At 47.3% G+C, this 20,269-nt stretch overlaps 1 protein-coding gene across 1 annotated transcript in view; it reads left to right on the forward strand.

The window, feature by feature from the left end:
• The window catches only part of LOC147116426 (dynein axonemal heavy chain 5-like), a 345,860-nt gene that overhangs the window by 88,304 nt on the left and 237,287 nt on the right, over positions 1-20,269 (forward strand). Inside the window, exons 16-18 of the mRNA XM_085992043.1 lie at positions 16,021-16,227; positions 16,870-17,041; positions 18,356-18,501. Coding sequence (XP_085848169.1) covers positions 16,021-16,227; positions 16,870-17,041; positions 18,356-18,501 — 525 coding nt within the window. The remainder of the gene's footprint in view (positions 1-16,020; positions 16,228-16,869; positions 17,042-18,355; positions 18,502-20,269) is intronic.

A 20,269-nucleotide genomic window follows, 5' to 3' on the forward strand; every position in this document is an offset into this window, starting at 1 on the left:
TCAAAGGCAGGATTACTACCAGTGCCATGTGCTAGTCAGAGTAGAAATAGAAGGATATTTCAGATGAATACGTGGCTAGATGAATGGTGTAAGAGGGAGGGATTCAAATTCCTGGGACATTGGAACCGGTTCTGGGGGAGGTGGGACCAATACAAACTGGACGGTCTGCAACTGGGCAGGACCGGGACTGATGTCCTAAGGGGAGTGTTTGCTACGGCTGTGGGGGAGGGTTTAAACTAAAATGGCAGGGGGTTGGGAACCTGTGCAGAGAGACAGAGGAAAGGGAAACAAGGATAGAAGCAAAAAACAGGAAGTAGAAAAGCAAAAGTGGCAGTCAGAGAAATCAAGGGTTTAAATCAAACATGGCCACAGTAAATAATAATTCTAAAAGGTCTAAGAGCGTTAAAAAAACAAGCCTGAAGGCTTTGTGTCTTAATGCGAGGAGCATTCGTAATAAGGTGGATGAATTAGCTGCACAAATACAGGTAAACGGATATGATATGATTGGGATTACGGAAACATGGCTCCAGGGTGACCAAGGCTGGGAACTCAACATCCAGGGGTATTCAATATTCAGGAAAGACAGGCAAAAAGGAAAAGGAGGTGGGGTAGCATTGCTGGTTAAAGAGGTGATTAACACAATTGTAAGGAAGGATATTAGCTCTGATGATGTGGAATCTGTATGGGTGGAGCTGAGAAATACCAAGGGGCAGAAAACGTTAGTGGGAGTTGTATACAGACCCCCAAACAGTAATGCGGAGGTTGGGGAAGGCATTAAACAGGAAATTAGAAACGCGTGCAATAAGGGCACAGCAGTTATCATGGGTGACTTTAATCTACATATAGATTGGGCTAACCAAATTAGTAACAATACTGTGGAGGAGGAATTCCTGGAGTGTATACGGGATGGTTTCCTGGACCAATATGTCGAGGAACTAACTAGAGATCAGGCCATCTTAGACTGGGTATTATGTAATGAGAAAGGAATAATGAGCAATCTTGTTGTGCGAGGCCCCTTGGGGCGGAGCGATCATAATATGATCGAATTCTTCATTAAGATGGAGAGTGAAGTATTTGACTCAGAGACTAGGGTCCTGAATTTAAATAAAGGAAACTACGATGGTATGAGGCGCGAGTTGGGTAGGATTGATTGGAGAATGTTACTCAACGGGTTGACGGTGGATAGGCAATGGCAAACATTTAAAGATCGCATGGATGAACTACAGAATTTGCTCATCCCCGTTTGGCATAAAAATAAAACAAATAAGGTGACTCAACCGTGGCTAACAAGGGAAATTAGGGATAGCATAAGATCCAAGGAGAGGACATATAAATTGGCCAGAAAAAGCAATAATCCTGAGGATTGGGAGCAGTTTAGGATTCAGCAAAGGAGGACAAAGGGTTTAATTAAGAGGGGGAAAATAGAGTATGAGAGTAAGCTTGCAGGGAACATAAAAACTGACTGTAAAAGCTTTTATAGATATGTGAAGAGAAAAAGATTGGTGAAGTCAAGCTTAGGTCCCTTGGAGTCAGAATCAGGGGAATTTATAATGGGGAACAAAGAAATGGCAGACCAATTAAATACATACTTTGGTTCTGTCTTCACAAAGGAGGACACAAATAACCTCCCAGAGATGTCAGGGAACATAGGGTCTAATGAGAGGGAGGAACTGAATGAAATCAGTATTTGTAGGGAAATGGTGTTAGGGAAATTGACGGGATTGAAGGCTGATAAATCCCCAGGGCCTGATAATCTACATCCTAGGGTACTTAAGGAAGTGGCCCTAGAAATACTAGATGCATTGCTGATCATCTTCCAAAATTCTATAGACTCTGGAACAGTTCCCATGGATTGGAGGGTAGCTAATGTTACCCCACTATTCAGAAAAGGTGGTAGAGAGAAAACAGGGAATTATAGACCGGCAAGCCTGACATCGGTAGTGGGGAAAATGCTAGAGTCCATTATAAAAGATGTAATAGCAGAGCACTTGGAAAACGGTGACAGGATCAGATAAAATCAACATGGATTTACAGAAGGTAAATCGTGCTTGACTAATCTACTGGAATTCTTTGAGGATGTAACTGGTAGAATAGATAAGGGAGAACCAGTGGATGTGGTGTATTTGGACTTTCAGAAGGCTTTCGATAAGGTCCCGCATAAGAAATTAGCGTGTAAAGTTAAGGCACATGGGATTGGGGGCAAGATACTGACTTGGATAGAGAACTGGTTGGCAGACAGGAAGCAAAGAGTTGGAATAAACGGGTCTTTTTCCGAGTGGCAGGCAGTGACTAGTGGGGTACCGCAGGGATCGGTCCTAGGACCCCAGCTATTCACAATATATATTAATAATCTAGACGAGGGAACTAGATGTAATATCTCCAAGTTTGCAGATGACACAAAGCTGGGTGGGCGTGTGTGCTGTGAGGAGGATGCCGAGAAACTCCAGTATGATTTGGACAGGTTGGGTGATTGGGCAGATGCATGGCAGATGCACTATAATGTGGATAAATGCAAGGTTATCCACTTTGGTGGCAAAAACAGGAAGGCAGATTATTATCTGAACAGCAATAGATTGGGAGAAGGGGAAGTGCATCGAGACCTGGGTGTCCTTGTGCACCAGTCGCTGAAGGTAAGTATGCAGGTGCAGCAGGCGGTTAAGAAGGCAAATGTTTTTTTTGGCCTTCGTAGCAAGAGGGTTCGGGTACAGGAACAAAGATGTCTTGCTGCAGTTGTACAGGGCCTTAGTGAGACCACACCTTGAGTATTGTGTGCAGTTTTGGTCGCCCTATTTGAGGAAGGATGTTCTTGCCATGGAGGAAGTGCAGCGAAGATTCACCAGACTGATACCTGGGATGGCAGGAATGACGCATGAGGAAAGATTGGGTCGATTGGGCTTATACTCGCTGGAGTTTAGAAGAATGAGAGGGGATCTCATTGAAACTTATAGAATTCTAACAGGACTAGAGAGACTAGATGCAGGAAGGATGTTCCCGATGGCGGGGGACTCCAGAACCAGGGGTCACAGTCTAAGGATAAGGGGTAAGCCATTTAGGACTGAGATGAGGAAGAATTTCTTCACCCAGAGAGTGGTGAACCTGTGGAATTCTCTACCACAGAAGGCAGTTGAGGCCAATTCATTAAATATATTCAAGAAGGAGTTAGATATATTTCTTAAGGCTAAAGGGATCAAGGGATATGGGGAGAAGGCAGGGACAGGGTACTGAGTTTGGATGATCAGCCATGATCTCATTCAATGGCGGAGCAGGCTCGAGGGGCCGAATGGCCTACTCCTGCTCCTATCTTCTATATGTTTCTATATGCTTCTATATGGTCCCTTTAAGGACACCAGCTGATGATGACATCATCAAAATTGCTTCCTTCAATTGGCCGGCAAACGTTCTGGGCAGGCTTAACAAGCCCAATCAGGGGAAAATCATTTTGGACAGCGGGCTGGAGCCAGCAGCGAGGCTGGGTCCCGCCACCGACATCACCCACAATTGACCCGCTGAGGTAGGGGAAATCGTGGCCCTGGAGTATGGAAACAGGTCTTTTGCTGGAATGGTGCAGGTTGTGTGCATGTGGGAAGAGGGATTTTAGAAGATCATTTTAGTTTTGAAATGCCAGTCAAATGTCTTACAATGTTTATCACATGAAGTAATTTTCCAACTTTATGCTGTCAATGGATGAGGCTCTTTCCTGGCAGAGCAAAGTGTGTAAATTACTCCAATACTCAGTCCAATGGTACCCGGACTCGAAGGGGGAAAAATTTGGTTGCTTTGCGCCTCCCGTTAACGCCCTAAGAGGGCGCTAATGGGTCGCAAAGCAACTAGCGCCCGGGCGTGGCTGCCGCTCGCGAAATTGACTAGACATTTTGTAGCGTCGCTAAACATTACCTCCATGATCTGCTGCACCCGCAGATTGTGACATCAGTTGAGCATGTAACGCCCCGGTAGCGCGACGGACCGGATATTGAGTGGCGCCCCCCATCTTTCCGCCTGCCGCTAACAACGACAGGTTGAGGGGAACGTTTTGCAGTCGGGAAAGGACTGGGGGAGCACTATTTAAAGGCGGCCGCTTCTTGTCTTTTTTTGTCGGTGACATTTTTACACCATGCATTCTGAGAAAGAGAGAGAGACATCTAGAGAGATTCAACGCTGTGTGAAGGAGTTTTGGTTAGAGAGCAGCACTTTGCAGGTTGTGGTAAACCACGTTCACTATTGTATCACTGTTAGTAGTTAGCACTGTTCACCACTGTTCGTTATAACTGTATCACTGACCACTATTGTATCACGGTACGAGGTCGCCTCTTGCCACACTGCTATACCTGGGATGACCACTGCCGACTCCGCCTTGGCTCCACCCACCAGGCCAGGTATAAAGGTGAGCGACTGGCTGGTATTCCTCCTGCTTGGATCGGATCACCCACGAGAGTGGGCTCTGTTATTTAGTCAATAAAAACCTTTAGTCACCTTCGTAACTCTTCGCCTTTTATTGGAGGAATTGATAGGTATATCAATTTTATTGACTAAATTTAATGATGTCCAACAACGAGTCACAACCGGCGGAGGAGCCACCAGCGCAGCTCCCAGGAGCACAGCCACACCAGCCAGCTTGGCTGTGAGCCCTCAGACCGCCGTACCTGGACCTGAACCCACGAGCAGCAAACTCAGCCGCAGACTTTAAACACTGGCTGGTCTGCTTCGAATCATACCTGAGAGAATCCAGCGTCCCTCAGGCATCCAAACTAAGTGTCCTGCAGGCACAACTGAGCCCGAGAGTATACACTCTCATCGAGGACATGACTACCTACGAGACCGCCATCAACCTGCTGAAACAGAAGTACCGGACCCCGGTAAACTACATGTACGCTAGGCACCTCCTAAGATCACGGCCGCAACAGCCAGGAGAATCAGTAGCCGAATTCTCACAGGCGCTATATGCACTCGCCAGGAACTGTGAGTTTAAATCGGTGTCGGCAGCCGAAAATACTGAAGATAATATCCGCGACGCATTCCTGAAAGGCCTACGGTCCGAGTACTCACGGCAAAGACTGCTGGAAGCTAAAGACCTCAGCATGGAAAAAGCTGAAGCCCTCGCTATCTCCCTGGAAGTGGCCCACCAAGATCAGGAAGCATTCACCAGGTACTGCTCGCGACCCTGGGACTCGGGCCCGACCCCTACCACAGCACCCTTCCCAGCGCCGCCCCCGGGACCTACCTCTGCGTCGGCGTCCCGGACCCGACCGGCCCCGCCACCCCCGGCACCGGCCCCGACATCGGGCATCCGCGATCGGGCCGCCGGCTGTTTTTTTTGTGGCCAGGAGAAGCACCCGAGGTCGCGCTGCCCAGCCAAGAACTCCATATGTAAAACCTGCCTGAAGAAAGGCCACTTCTCCAAGGCCTGCAGGAGCGGATCCTCAGAGGCCAGCAGTGCCGCATGCGAACTATGGGGGCGGCCATCTTCGTTTAGGGCAACTGAGGCCAGCATCCCCACACATGAGTCATGGGGGCGGCCATCTTTGTTTAGGGCAACTGAGGCCAGCATCCCCACACATGAGTCATGGGGGCGGCCATCTTTGATTAAGGCAACCGACCCCAATAGTGCCTCATGGGGCCCTACCTCGTGGGAGACGCCATTTTACTCACCACGCCCGACCGCCTCGCCCGCAGATGACAACGACTCGCTCGGCTACACACTAGCTTCCGTCACCCTGGACCAAGCCCGCCCGCACCATCTGTCCAAGTCAATGATGGACATCAAAGTGAACGGCCACGCCACGACCTGCCTGTTCGACAGCGGAAGCACGGAGAGCTTCATCCACCCAGACACGGTGAGCCACTACTCCCTCTCTGTCCTACCAACGCGCAGCCGAATCTCGATGGCATCGAGGTCCCACGCCACGGACATCAGCGGCTACTGTGTCGTGACCCTGTCGGTTAAGGGCACGGAGTATAAAAACTTTAAACTCCTCGTCCTCCCCCATCTCTGCGCTGCCGTCCTACTAGGGCTGGACTTCCAATCCCACCTCCAAAGCGTAACCCTAGCATACGGTGGACCCCTCCCCCCACTCACAGTCAACAACCAGCAAACGTTAAACCGCCCACCGCGTAACACCTGCAGCCTCTCCACCCTCAAGGTCCCGCCACCCTCTCTGTTTGCTAACCTTACCCCTGACTGCAAACCCGTCGCTACCAAAAGCAGGCGGTATAGCGCCGGGGACAGAGCCTTCATTAGCTCTGAGGTGCGGCGCCTCCTGAAAGAGGGCATTATCGAGGGGAGCAGCAGCCCCTGGCGTGCCCAGGTCGTAGTCGTAAAGACCGGCGATAAAAACCGCCTGGTCATCGACTACAGCCAGACCATAAACAGATATACCCAGCTGGACGCATACCCCCTCCCCCGCATATCTGACATGGTCAATCAGATTGCACAGTATAAAGTATTCTCGACCATCGACCTGAAGTCGGCCTACCACCAACTCCCTATCCACCCTGAGGACCGCCAGTATACCGCCTTCGAGGCGAATGGGCGCCTATACCACTTCCTTAGGGTCCCCTTCGGTGTCACTAATGGGGTCTCGGTCTTCCAAAGGGAGATGGACCAGATGGTTGACCAGAACGAACTGCAGGCTACATTCCCCTACCTAGATAACGTCACTATCTGCGGCCGCGACCGGCAGGAACATGACGCGAATCTGGAGAAATTCCTCCGTACGGCCCAACGGCTGAACCTCACCTACAATAAGGAGAAATGCGTGTTTAACACCACGCGCCTTGCCATCCTCGGCTGCGTAGTGGAGAACGGAATAATCGGCCCCGACCCAGAAAGAATGCGCCCCCTCATGGAGCTACCCCTCCCCCACTGCCCTAAAGCACTTAGGAGAACCCTGGGGCTTTTCGCCTACTATGCCCAATGGGTACCCAATTACGCGGACAAAGCCAGACCCCTCCTGAAAGCCACTTCCTTCCCCCTCACGGAGGAGGCGTGCGCGGCCTTCTCCCTCATTAAGGGAGACATAGCCAAGGCCACGATGCACGCAGTGGACGAGTCCATCCCCTTTCAGGTGGAGAGCGACGCATCCGACTTCGCCTTAGCCGCCACCCTAAACCAGGAGGGGAGGCCAGTGGCCTTCTTCTCAAGGACCCTACAGGGCCCCGAGATCCGACATTCGTCGGTCGAGAAAGAGGCCCAGGCGATCGTGGAGGCAGTACGGCGCTGGAGGCACTACCTGGCAGGCAAACGATTTACCCTCCTCACCGACCAGCGTTCGGTGGCTTTCATGTTTAATAACAAGCTGAAGGGCAAAATCAAGAATGACAAGATTTTGAGATGGAGAATCGAGCTCTCCACCTACGATTATGAGATCTTGTACCGGCCAGGCAAGCTGAACGAATCCCCTGATGCCCTTTCACGAATGACATGCGCCAGCGCGCATATCGATAGGCTTCAGACCCTCCACGACCAGCTCTGCCACCCCGGAGTCACCAGACTCTACCATTTCATTAAGGCCCGCAACCTGACCTACTCCATCGAGGAGGTCAGGACCATGACCAGGAACTGCCAGACCTGTGCGGAGTGCAAACCGCACTTCTATAGGCCGGACCGAGCAAGCCTGATCAAGGCCACCCGCCCCTTCGAGCGCCTGAGCATCGACTTTAAGGGGCCCCTCCCGTCCTCTGACCGTAATGTGTACTTCCTCAACATCGTTGATGAGTACTCCCGTTTCCCCTTTGCCTTCCCCTGCCCCGACATGACCAGTAGCACGGTCATTAAGTGCCTGAATGCCCTCTTCGCCTTGTTCGGGTTCCCGAACTATATACACAGCGACCGGGGCTCCTCCTTCATGAGCGAGGAACTCCGGCAATTCCTCCTAGAGAGAGGTATTGCAGCAAGCAGGACCACCAGCTACAACCCCAGAGGTAACGGTCAGGTGGAAAGAGAGAACGCGACGGTATGGAAGGCCGTCCTCTTAGCCTTAAAGTCTAAGGGCCTCCCAACCTCCCGCTGGCAAGAAGTCCTCCCGACAGCGCTGCACTCCATCCGGTCATTACTTTGCACGGCCACTAACACCACCCCCCATGAACGAATGTTCGTTTTCCCCAGGAAGTCGACTACGGGAACCACTCTACCAACCTGGCTGACCGCCCCGGGGCCGGTCTGGCTGCGGAAACACGTGAGGACCCATAAAACGGACCCCCTGGTCGAGAGGGTGAACCTCCTGCACGCCAACCCCCAGTACGCCTACGTGGCGTACCCAGACGGGCGGGAGGACACTGTCTCCCTACGAGACCTCGCACCCTCAGCCGATCCGGAAACACCGCCACCACCCCCCCCAACCTCAGTCCAGGTAGACGGCATGCCGGAACCCCACGAGCCCTCGCCGACCACGCAAACACCAGCATCAACACCGGATAAGGCACCAGCACCGGATAAGGCAACACCACCGCTGCGGCGATCGGAGAGGCTTACGAAGCCTCCGGACAGACTGACCTACCAGAATTGGTAGTACACTTCACCCCGCCGGACTTAATTCTAAACAAGGGGTGAATGTGGTAAACCACGTTCACTATTGTATCACTGTTAGTAGTTAGCACTGTTCACCACTGTTCGTTATAACTGTATCACTGACCACTATTGTATCACGGTACGAGGTCGCCTCTTGCCACACTGCTATACCTGGGATGACCACTGCCGACTCCGCCTTGGCTCCACCCACCAGGCCAGGTATAAAGGTGAGCGACTGGCTGGTATTCCTCCTGCTTGGATCGGATCACCCACGAGAGTGGGCTCTGTTATTTAGTCAATAAAAACCTTTAGTCACCTTCGTAACTCTTCGCCTTTTATTGGAGGAATTGATAGGTATATCACAGGTTCATTTTGATTTGACCTTCCTTGCATCGATTTAGAAGAGACTATGGGGGCTGCACTCTGAGCTCTTTCCCATGGTCTCTCCATTGTTCTTTCCAGCAGAATTGGTGTACAGGTCTGTCCAGGCCGAGATTCAAGGCTGCAATGAGCAGGGTGTGCATGGAGAGCAAGATCAACCCATCCCTTTAAGAACTGGCCGGCGCCAGTGTGTCTGTGTTCCATTGCTGACTGACATCGTATGAGCTCTGAGGTAGCGCCTCACTCCTCGGTGTTAGCGCCTTAAGAACATAAGAAATAGGAGCAGGAACAGGCCACTTGGCCCCTCGAGCCTGCTCCGCCATTCAATAAGATCATGGCCGATCTTGGGCTCAAAGCCACTTCCCTGCCTGCTCCCCATAACCCTTCACTCCCTTATCTTGCAAAAATCTATCTATCTCCACCTTAAATGTATTTAATGACCCAGCCTCCACAGCTCTCTGGGGCACAGAATTCCACAGATTTACGACCCTCTGAGAGAAGAAATTCCTCTTCATCTCAGTTCTAAAAGGGCGACCCTTTATTCTGAAACTGTGCCCCTGAGTTCTAGATTTCCCCACGAGGGGAAAAATCCTCTCTGCATCTACCCTGTCGAGCCCCCTCAGTATCTTATATGTTTCGATAAGATCGCCTCTCATTCTTCTAAATTCCAATGAGTATAGGCCCAGCCTGCTCAACCTTTCCTCATAAGTCAACCCCCTCATCTCTGGATTGAACCTAGTGAATTGTTTCTGAACTGCCTCCAATGCAAATATATCCTTCCTTAAATAAGGAGACCAAAACTGTACGCAGTACTCAAGGTGTGGTCTCACCAATAACCTGTACAGTTGTAGCAGGACTTCCCTGCTTTTATACTCCAACCCCCTTGAAATAAAGGCCAACATTTCATTTGCCTTTTTGATTACTTGCTGTACCTGCATGCTAACTTTTTGTGTTTCATGCACAAGGACCCCCAGGTCCCTCTGAACTGTAGCATTTTGTAATCTCTCTCCATTTAAATAATAGTTTGCTTTTTTATTTTTCCTGCCAAAGTGGTTAACCTCGCACTTTCCCACATTATACTCCATCTGCCAAATGTTTGCCCACTCACTTAGCCTGTCTATATCGCTTTGTAGATTCTTTGAGTCCTCTGCACAACTTGCTTTCCCACCCATCTTTGTATCATCTGCAAACTTGGCTACATTACACTCGGCCCCTTCATCCAAGTCATTAATGTAGATTGTAAATAGTTGAGACCCCAGCACCGATCCCTGTTGCACCCCACTAGTTACCATTTGCCAACCGGAAAATGACCCATTTATCCCGACTCTCTGCTTTCTGTTAGTTAGCCAATTCTCTATCCATGCTGATATATTACCCCCAATTTCGTGAGCTCTTATCTTATGTGTAGTGTATGTGCTTTAAGTCAGAACTACTTTTTACAGCTCCTGTATACTGTAGTACCGGCAGTAACCACACCGGTATATAAGCTGTGCGCATGCCTCTGTACTCCAGTCTAGAGATGACCCTCCTCCAGTAAAGACCTGTTGTTTGTATATGTACAGCATCCGTGTAATTCTTTATCCACTGAACCACGGATCTAACAGTGGCGACGAGTGTTGATGCGAATCTACCTGCAACATTAAACAAAAAAAAAGCAAAAAAATAGTCGAGTCCAGGAACACAGGCGTCGACCACGAGCAACCGCCCAGCAGCCAGGCAGAGATCCAACTTCACTGGGGAGGCTGTGGAGAGCCGGGCTTGGTTCCCCAGCCACAACGAGCAGTAAGAGACCGACGACAGGTCCTGAGCAGACCCTTCCCGAGCAGCGACGGCTGGAGCTGACCGACGGCAGAGAGAGAGAGCCGGGCAGCGTCGACAGGGTAAGAAAGAGGGTGAAGAGAGCAGGGCGCAGCCGGGGATTGATCACCGAGCGGCGTCGAGGAAAAATACTGTAAACCGGAGAGAGAGAGGGTAAGAAACAGCCGGGTTCTAGACTGAGCGGCGTCGGCAAATATCAAGAGAAGAACGCGCAGAGCACAGCCAGGGATCACGGGCTGATCAGGGTCCACGGGGTGAAGCAAGGGGAGACGCCATTGAGCCGCGGAGAAGCAGGGAGAGCACGGGAGGCGCCATTGAGCCGCGGAGAAGAAGGAAGAGCGCGGGAGACGCCATTTTGCGAAGCCGCAGCGGAGAAGACGGGCGAGCGCGGGACGGAAGGAAAGCACGGGAGATGCCATTTTGTGCCAGCGGAGAAGAAGGGGAAGCACGGGAGGCACCATTGGGGATAGTTAACGCACAACCAAGGATGCCAAAGAGTGGCAGTATCTCAACGTTCGACAATGAAGTCGAAGATTGGGTGACATATGTGGAACGTATTGAGGTGTACTGCAGGGTGAATGAAGTGCCAGATGCTAATAAAGCACTGGTTCTGTTAAATTCCACGGGTGCAAAAACTTATGGGTTACTGCGAAATCTAATAACCCCAGAGAAGCCGGTAAACAAGGATTTTGGAAGCATAGTAGAAATCCTACAGGACCACTTAAGCCCCACACTGCTGCTGATAGCAGAACGATTTAAGTTCCATAAAAGGAACCAACACAAAGATGAAAGCAATGCTGAGTACCTAACGGAACTGCGCAAGCTATCGAAATACTGCCAGTTTGGAGCGGGACTAGCAGACATGTTAAGGGACAAGTCTGTGTGTGGGCTACAAAGTGAAGGAACCCAGAAACGGCTTCTATCAGAAAAGGACCTTACGCTGGACAAAGCTTTCAGTATGGCAGTATCACACGAAGCAGCCGCAAGGGGCACTGCAGAGATACAACGGAGACCGCAAGAACACGGCACCAACAAAATGACCTATGGAACAGGGAAGTGCTATCGCTGCGGCAGAACAACACATGACCAGAAAGATTGTTGGTTCAAGGACCAAGTGTGCAGACAGTGTGGGAAAGCAGGACACATAGCAAGAGTCTGCAGGTCTGGGAAGAAAACCAACAGTAAGAAATCTCCACAGGAGAAGTACAAAAAGGTACACCAGGTGAAGGACAGTGGTTCAGACGAACAGAAAAGTGACACAGACTCCGGAAGCAAGGAGCTGGGTTGTCTGAAACTACATAATGTAACCGAAATAGAGGATCACCAGACTATCTGGGTTACACTCAAGATAGACGGAGTCCAAGTGGAAATGGAATTGGACACAGGGTCAGCTCTAACAGTCATAAATCAAAGAGACTACAAGCGGCTATTTTCACACATACCCTTGAAAGCTACATGAAGGTCATCTGGGGGGAGTGAAAATGAAAAGCCTTGCTAGGGCTTATGTGTGGTGGCCGGGAATCGATCAACAAATCGAAGACCTAACTAAGAGCTGCTTAGGATGCCAGAAGGTCCAAAATGCACCACCACATGCCCCTCTACACCCATGGGAGTGGCCCTCCTCTCCATGGCAACAGGTGCACATTGATTTCGCTGGTCCATTCATGGACTCAATGTTCTTAATAGCAGTGGATGCTCATTCAAAATGGCCTGAGGTGATAAAGATGTCTTCAACCACTACAGAGAAAACGATTGCAGTCCTACGGACCATATTTGCCAGAAACGGTTTGCCAGAGCAGATCTGCTCTGATAATGGACCACAGTTTGTGTCCGACGAGTTCCAAAAATTCATGAAAAGGAATGGGGTAAGGCATTACACATCCGCCCCGTATCATCCAGCCACCAATGGATTGGCTGAGAGGTTCATACAAACCTTTAAGAAGGCGATAAAGGCCATGTGCGACGAGGAAATTCCACTACAGCATAAGATGGACAATTTCTTATCAGCCTACCGAAATGCGACACATGCAGTTACCAACCAGACCCCGGCCATGATGTTCTTTAACAGAAGGTTGAGATCTCGTCTGGACTTGCTCAGACCAAATGTGCGAAGAAATGTTGAGGACAAACAATTCCAGCACATCAACGAGAAGCCGACAAGGAGCTTCAATGTAGGGCAACCAGTCTTGGACCGTGACTATCGAACAGAGAAGTGACAACCCGGAACGATATGTACAAGGCAGGGGCCATTAATGTACACAGTGGATGTCGGGGAGAACATTGTGAGACACCACGTCGATCAGATCTTAGCGTCACAGGAAGGCGTCAACCCCATGTCTCGAGTACCTGGGGATGAACCCGACATACCGGTAGCATCTACTTCAGACCCAGTAGCAGTGGAACCCGATGAACTACCCGATGAAAAGGGGTCAGAATCGCCTCTGCCTCAAGAACAAGAACCTCCGGAAAGGCGCTATCCCGAAAGGGTCAGGAAGCCGCCCCAAAGACTGAATCTATAAATGGACTTTTTGTTATTGAATGTACATGTGAAAATGTAATTGTTATTTGAATATTAAGGGGGTATTATTAATCTAAAAAGGGAGGAATTGTAGTGTATGTGCTTTAAGTCAGAACTACTTTTTACAGCTCCTGTATAGAAACATAGAAGATAGGAGCAGGAGTAGGCCATTCGGCCCTTCGAGCCTGCTCCACCATTCAACGAGATCATGACTGATCATCCAAACCCTAGCACCCGGTCCCTACACCGACAGCCACCCCACCCAAGCCCTATCCCCGTAACCCCACGTATTTAATCCCCCCTAACACTAAGGATCAATTTTTATCATGTACTATGCTGTATATATTATGCTGTAGTACCGGCAGTAACCACACCGGTATATAAGCTGTGCGCATGCCTCTGTACTCCAGTCTAGAGATGACCCTCCTCCCGTAAAGACCTGTTGTTTGTTTATGTACAGCATCCGTGTAATTCTTTATCCACTGAACCACGGATCTAACATTATGCAGTAACCTTTTATGCAGCACTTTATCGAATGCCTTCTGGAAATCCAAATGCACCACATCCACTGGTTCACCTTTGTCCACCCTGCTCATCACACCCTCAAAGAACTGTAGCAAATTTGTTAAACATGATTTTCCTTTCATAAAACCATGCTGACTTTGCTTGACTTCATTATGATTTTCCAAATGCCCTGCTACTGCTTCCTTAATGAAGGACTCCAGCATCTTCCCAACGATAGATGATAGGCTAACTGGTCTATAGTTTCCTGCTTTCTGTCTCCCTCCTTTCTTAAATAGGGGTGTTACATTTGCGGTTTTCCAATCCTCTGGGATGCAGGCCATTTGGTCCAGGGGACTTGTCATCTTTTAGTCCCATTATTTTACCAAGTACTATTTCCTTAGTGATAGTGATTGTCTTTAGTTCCCCCCTCCCTGTGGCCCCTTGATTATACATTATTGGGATGTTGTTAGTGTCTTCTACTGTGAAGACAGATACAAAATATTTGTTCAGAGTCTCTGTCATTTCCCCTTTCCCCATTATTAATTTCCCAGTCTCATCCTCTAAGGGACCAACGTTTGCTTTAGCTACTCTCTTCCTTTTTATATACCTGTAGAAGCTCTTGCTACCTGCTTTAATATTTCTTGCCAGTTTACTTTCATAATTCATCTCTCTCTTTATTGTTTTTTTAGTCATCCTTTGCTGGTTTAAAAAAATTTCCCAATCCTCTGGTCTCCCACCAATCTTGGCAACATTGTATGCCTTCGTTTTCAATTTGATACCATCCTTTACTTCCTTAGTTAGCCACGAATGGTGCTCCCTTCTCTTAAAATCTTTCTTTCTCACTGGAATATATTTTTGTTGAAAGTTATGAAATATCTCCTTAAAAGTCCGCCATTGCATTTCAACTGTCTTACCCTTTAATTTATTTTTCCAGTCCACTTTAGCCAGTTCTGCCCTCATGCCATTGTAATTGCCTTTGTTTAAGATCAGGACACTGGTTTGAGATACTACTTTCTCAGCCTCCAACTGAATTTGAAATTCAACCATGCTATGATCACTCTTTCCTAGAGGATCCTTTACTAAGAGATCATTTATTGATTCTGTCTCATTACACAGTACCAGATCCAAGATAGCCTGCTCCGTGGTTTGTTCCATTACATACTGTTCTAGGAAACCATCCTGGGTGCCCTCTATGAACTCCTCCTCAAGGCTACCATGGCCAATTTGATTTGTCCAATCAATATGGAGATTAAAATCACCCATAATTATTACCGTACCTTTTTTACAGGCCTCCATTATTTGTTGATTTATACTCTGTCCAGCAGTATTGCTACTGTTCGGGGGTCTGTAGACTATACCCATCAGAGACTTTTTCCTTTATTATTTTTTATCTCCACCCAAACCGATTCGACATCTTGATCTTCTGAGCCAATATCACTTCTCACCACTGCACTGATCCCATCCTTTACCAACAAAGCCACCCCACCTCCCTTTCCTTTCTGTCTATCCTTCCGAATTGTCAAATACCCTGGAATATTCAGTTTCCAGCCCTGGTCACCTTGCAACCACGTCTCTGTAATGGCGATCAGATCATACCCATTTGTATCTATTTGTGCCATCAACTCATCTATCTTGTTACGAATGCTGCGTGCATTCAGATATAGAGGTTTTAACTTTGTCTTTATACAATTTCTCCTTGTTTTGGCCCCATTTTCTGTTGCACTCTTATTTTTAAACATTCTGTCCCTTCCTGTCACACTCTGGTTATTATTTCCCCCATCTCTATCCTGCTCTATTGCTTTCTCATTTCTCATTGATTTTTTAAATTCCCGCTCACCTGGATCCTCCCCCCCCCCACCACAGAGAGGTGTGTAGCGCCTAATTTAGTGCTTCAATCACCTCCAGGGGCGATAGAAGCCAAGTTTGCAGTCGGAGGAGATAATTAGTGCCAGGCGCTAAACTTTGCGCCTGGCTAATAATTGTGCCCCAAACGGGGCGATACTCAATTTCTCCTAAATGTTATGTATTATCCACTTGCCATTAATCAGTGCTATTAGGCAGGCAGATTTCTTGGTATTTAAGTGCAACATTTTTGTGATAAAATACTTCAACTATCATTGAAATATTTTTTAGCATTGCCTCTACAGATCTGGAATGCAAAGGTGAGCTGTAGTTGCAATATTTTGATTTATTTCTGAGCCACAGAAGATCTACCTGGTGAGTTGAATCAGAATTAAATATGCGCATACGTGTGCACATATATTTATACATTTTGTTATTTACAATTCTGTTTCAGATGGAAACTGCGCAGTTTGGTCTCCAGGCATCTTTACTGGTGAAGCATCCAGACACTGGAGAGATGTTTGTGAACTTTGACCCTTATCTTACAGTCCTGATAAGAGAGGCTGAGTGCATGGCTCGAATGCGTTTGGAGATCTCTCAGACTGCAAAAGCACTTCTACAAAAACGGGATATTTTGAAAAAGATGTACAATAAGCTGCAGGTATTAATGGCTAACTCTGAGGCGGCACAGTGATGACATGTAGAGGATTGTGCTTCTCTTTGCACTCTGAGATGCAGCAATGTATATAGATGAACATTGTTGTGCAAACCTATTGTCCAATTGTTCCAGCAGACATGCATCATCAGTTTTATGATTCTTAAAGAAAATTTCATACATGTCTAGTGTGGAAAGGTTCTCCTCTGAATTTATGTTGTTCAAATGAATCCAGGTGCTGCTTTAATTCACCTTCATGTTGTTAAAATATGTCAGTTGTAGTTCAAAGAAAATCTCAAATTACACGACAAAACTGCACAATGTGAAGGAAACCAAGTACAAAGTTTGAATTTCGAGGCCCAGAGCCAGTTGATGGCACCCACTTTGATCTATTGCTGCTTCGGAATGGCTCTTGCAAATCTGAAATAAAAATTGGAAATCTCCAGAAAGGTAGATTAACGAGTCATGTATAATTCAGCCACTTCTGACGAAAGGTTACACCTGGAATTTTATCTTTCTCTTCAGATGCTGATTGATCTGCTATGCATTTCCAGCTTTCTAAGGAATTCTACCCCCCAGTGATTGTATCCTTCCATTAAAGTTAAATATTGAGTTGAGGATCCTAATATTCTTTGTGGTTATTTCCAGCTGTTACTAGAGGACAACTCCAGAGTACGTGCAAGAATTAAGCCGATTTATGAGACCCTTATTGCACCTCATGTGCACAAGATTGATGAAGCCTTTCAGCCAGGTCTTGTAACACTAAACTGGACATCATTAAACAATGACCTGTTTGTGGACAAGGTCTATACAAAATTAGGTAATGAATTCTATTCCACCCAATATGAATTGTATCACATTGGACACTAGAGGGGGTCATTTTGCCATTGGACGATACTGTAAAATGTGCGCTATTGGTTTGGCCACCTGTTAAACACCTTGAAGTTGATGGAAATGAAATACGGGAGAGGTGTTCAACAGGTGGTTGAACTGTTCAAAGCCAAAATTATCCCCAAGTTGTTTGATAAATGATGGAGTTCAGATACCCAGCAGAGTTTTTCTATTGAGTGTCTCACTGTATTTAATATTATACAATGGGCCGGATATTCCAATGCCTACGGGTGTGTACGTGCTGTACCCACCCGTAAGGAAATCGGGAGTGCCGGTTTCAGGCATGCACAGTGCATGCGCTGAAAACCGACATTTCTGATCTGTCAAGAATGCTCTTGACAGATCGGACGCCTGCCCTGGAGAAGGGCCTTTGCGGGCGGATAGTTCCGCTTTCTGGAGCACCTCCGCCCGCAGAAAAGCCTTAGAAATCTTACACCTGGTAAAAGCAGGCGTAAGGCCTGCTTTTACCAGCATAAGATTTGAAAAAAGTGTAAAAAAAATTTCACTCATTTAACATTTAAAAATACTTAAAAAAAGTAAGTTTATTTTTAGGCCCATAAAAAACTTTAATTATTTTTTTCAAAAAATTTAATTTTTGTTTAAAATATTTAATTTATTGTAATTTCAACTAATTTTAAAAATGTGATAAAAAAAAAAACTATTTATGTTTTAAAGTGTTTTTGGGGTGATCTTCATTCATTCAGGTCTATCTGTCAAGTGTATGAAGGGAGATTCCCTTCTTTGATTGGCTCCCCATGGCTCACGTGATCCCAGGGATGCTTGCGAACTGCATGCACCCCTGGGATACGTGGGCCCTGCGCACTTGGAGTTGGAGAGGCCCAGGAGCGGAACTATACGCACCTCGGGAGCCCTCAGGTAAGTGCATAGATTTTTTTTCGAGATCGGAGGCCTCTGCACGCAGGAAGCCTCCGATTGGAAAATACGGCCCAATGTATTTATAAAGGCAAAGTATCATTGTGTGCAACCAGGTAACTAGTATTTTCGAACACCAATTGGTTTTGATATGTTAGAACAACATAAAAGGATAAATAGCAGTAATTATGAAGATAGATATATTCAAAAGGAACTTTTATATGTTCCAGTGATAAAACGAGAGGAATATTTCATAAACTCCACTTTATCTGGGAATGGTTCTTTTTATCTTCCTCTTTTTCTTATGAAGTTTGTGATTATAGATTTATCTCCCCTTTATTTAAGTTGTTGCAATGTTTCTGCCCAAAAGGAGAAATTGATTTGCTGGTTCAGAGAATAAATGACCTTGTTGAATATCGTATAGACCGGATCCTGCAAGATATGAGTACCACATCAGTTTGTGAATTTCCAGAGGAAACACCATGGATATGTGAGGAGTTTTTAAGCCACACACAGGTACAGCAGTGTGTTGTATATCCAGGGCCTTTTTAAACAGAACCCAGAAGTGAAACCGGATCATTGTATATTCCATAATGATATCTAGCCCGGTTTAAATCAATCTACTGGACCCCAATTTATTTTTTATCCATGATTCTGATAGAACTAGATTGTTCAAATTGTCAAAAATACACACTAGATTTGCTGCCCATTCATAGTCAATGAGCAGAAAATCTAGCCCATAGAAAAAAGCCTCCAGTACTCAAAGGGATAATGTCAGACTGAATGAAAATTTTTTTTTTTATTGAGCTTTGATATATTAAAGGGAACTCTGAACTGGATGTGCTCGTGACCTAGGAGAGCCGAATACGAATACTCAGTATGAAGGGCAACAGTAATTTATTCCTCAGTACTGGCACCAAGAGATGACATGGTTTACTTGCATGGCACTGTACAGAACCATAGAATCACAGAAATTTACTACACAGAAGGAGGTCATTCAACCCATAGGGGGTGATTTTCACTCAGAAGTCGGGAAGGAGGCGGGACTACAACTCAGCAGGCCAATTAAGGGCCACCCGGCAACAGGTGACGTCACAGACTGAAATTTCATCTGTCAAGACGTTTTGACAGATGAAATATCAGTGTTTCACAGCTATTTGAAGCTATCAAACACTGACAGTCTTACTTCTAACCTGAGTCCTTCTACACAGACTCAGCTAGAAATCTCTCCGGCACAGAAAGCTGCAGGCTGTTACTTTTGACAGTTCGCAGCCGTTCTGCTTTCTGTGCCGGTTAGATGATGGGCTCCCAAAACCGAGAGGAAGGAAGGCTAAAAAGGTAAGTACAGGTAATTTAAACTTCTTTACACACTTTAGACACACCAAACACACTTACCTTTGCACTCATGCACCCATCACTCACCTGAACACCGACATCTCGACCCCTCCAAGTCCTTCAACCCGACGGCCCGACTCCTCCAACTTGGCGTGGTTTGGAGCCGTCGGGAATCCCACACTTCAAGCTTTAAAATAGGGATTAGGCTAAAAACTGCCTGTTAACTACCTGTTAACAGGCAGTTAATTGTCACTAATCCCTTCCCGCCTCGGGTAGGCGGGTCCCAGTGCGGGGCAGGTACCTGCCTCCTTTGAAACTTACATGGAGGCGGGTTGGGGGCGGGATGGTGTCGGGACCCTCGAATTCGGGACTTTAACCCCCCGCACGCCTCCAATCCCGACTCCATGGGTCAGTTAAAATCGAGGCCATCGTGTCTGTGCTGGCTGAAAAAGAGCTATCCAGCCTTATTCCACTTTCCAGCTCTTGGTCCTTAGCCTTGTAGGTTACAGCACTTCAAGTGCATATCCGAGTAATTTTTAAATGTGATGAGCGTTTCTGCCTCTACCACCCTTTCAGGCAGTGAGCTCCAGACCCCCACCACCCTCTGGGTGAAAAAGTTCCTGCTCAACTCCCCTCTATTTCTTCTACCAATTACTTTAAATCTATGCCCCCTGGTTATTGACCTCTCTGCTAGGGGAAATAGGTCCTGCCTATCCCCTCTAGGCCCCTCATAATTTTATACACCTCAATCAAGTCTCCTCTCAACCTCCTCTGGTCCAAAGAAAACAACCCCAGCCTATCCAATCTTTCCTCATAGCTAAAATTCTCCAGTCTTGGCAACATCCTTGTAAATCTCCTCTGTACGCTCGTTAGTGCAATCACATCTTCCCTGTGGTGACCAGAGCTGTACACAGTACTCTAACTGCGGCCTAACTAGTGTTTTATACAG

This window comes from Somniosus microcephalus, chromosome 6 (assembly GCF_052327205.1).
Source record: "Somniosus microcephalus isolate GS21.2 chromosome 6, FLI_Smic_1.0, whole genome shotgun sequence".
Taxonomy (NCBI): Eukaryota; Metazoa; Chordata; class Chondrichthyes; order Squaliformes; family Somniosidae; genus Somniosus; species Somniosus microcephalus.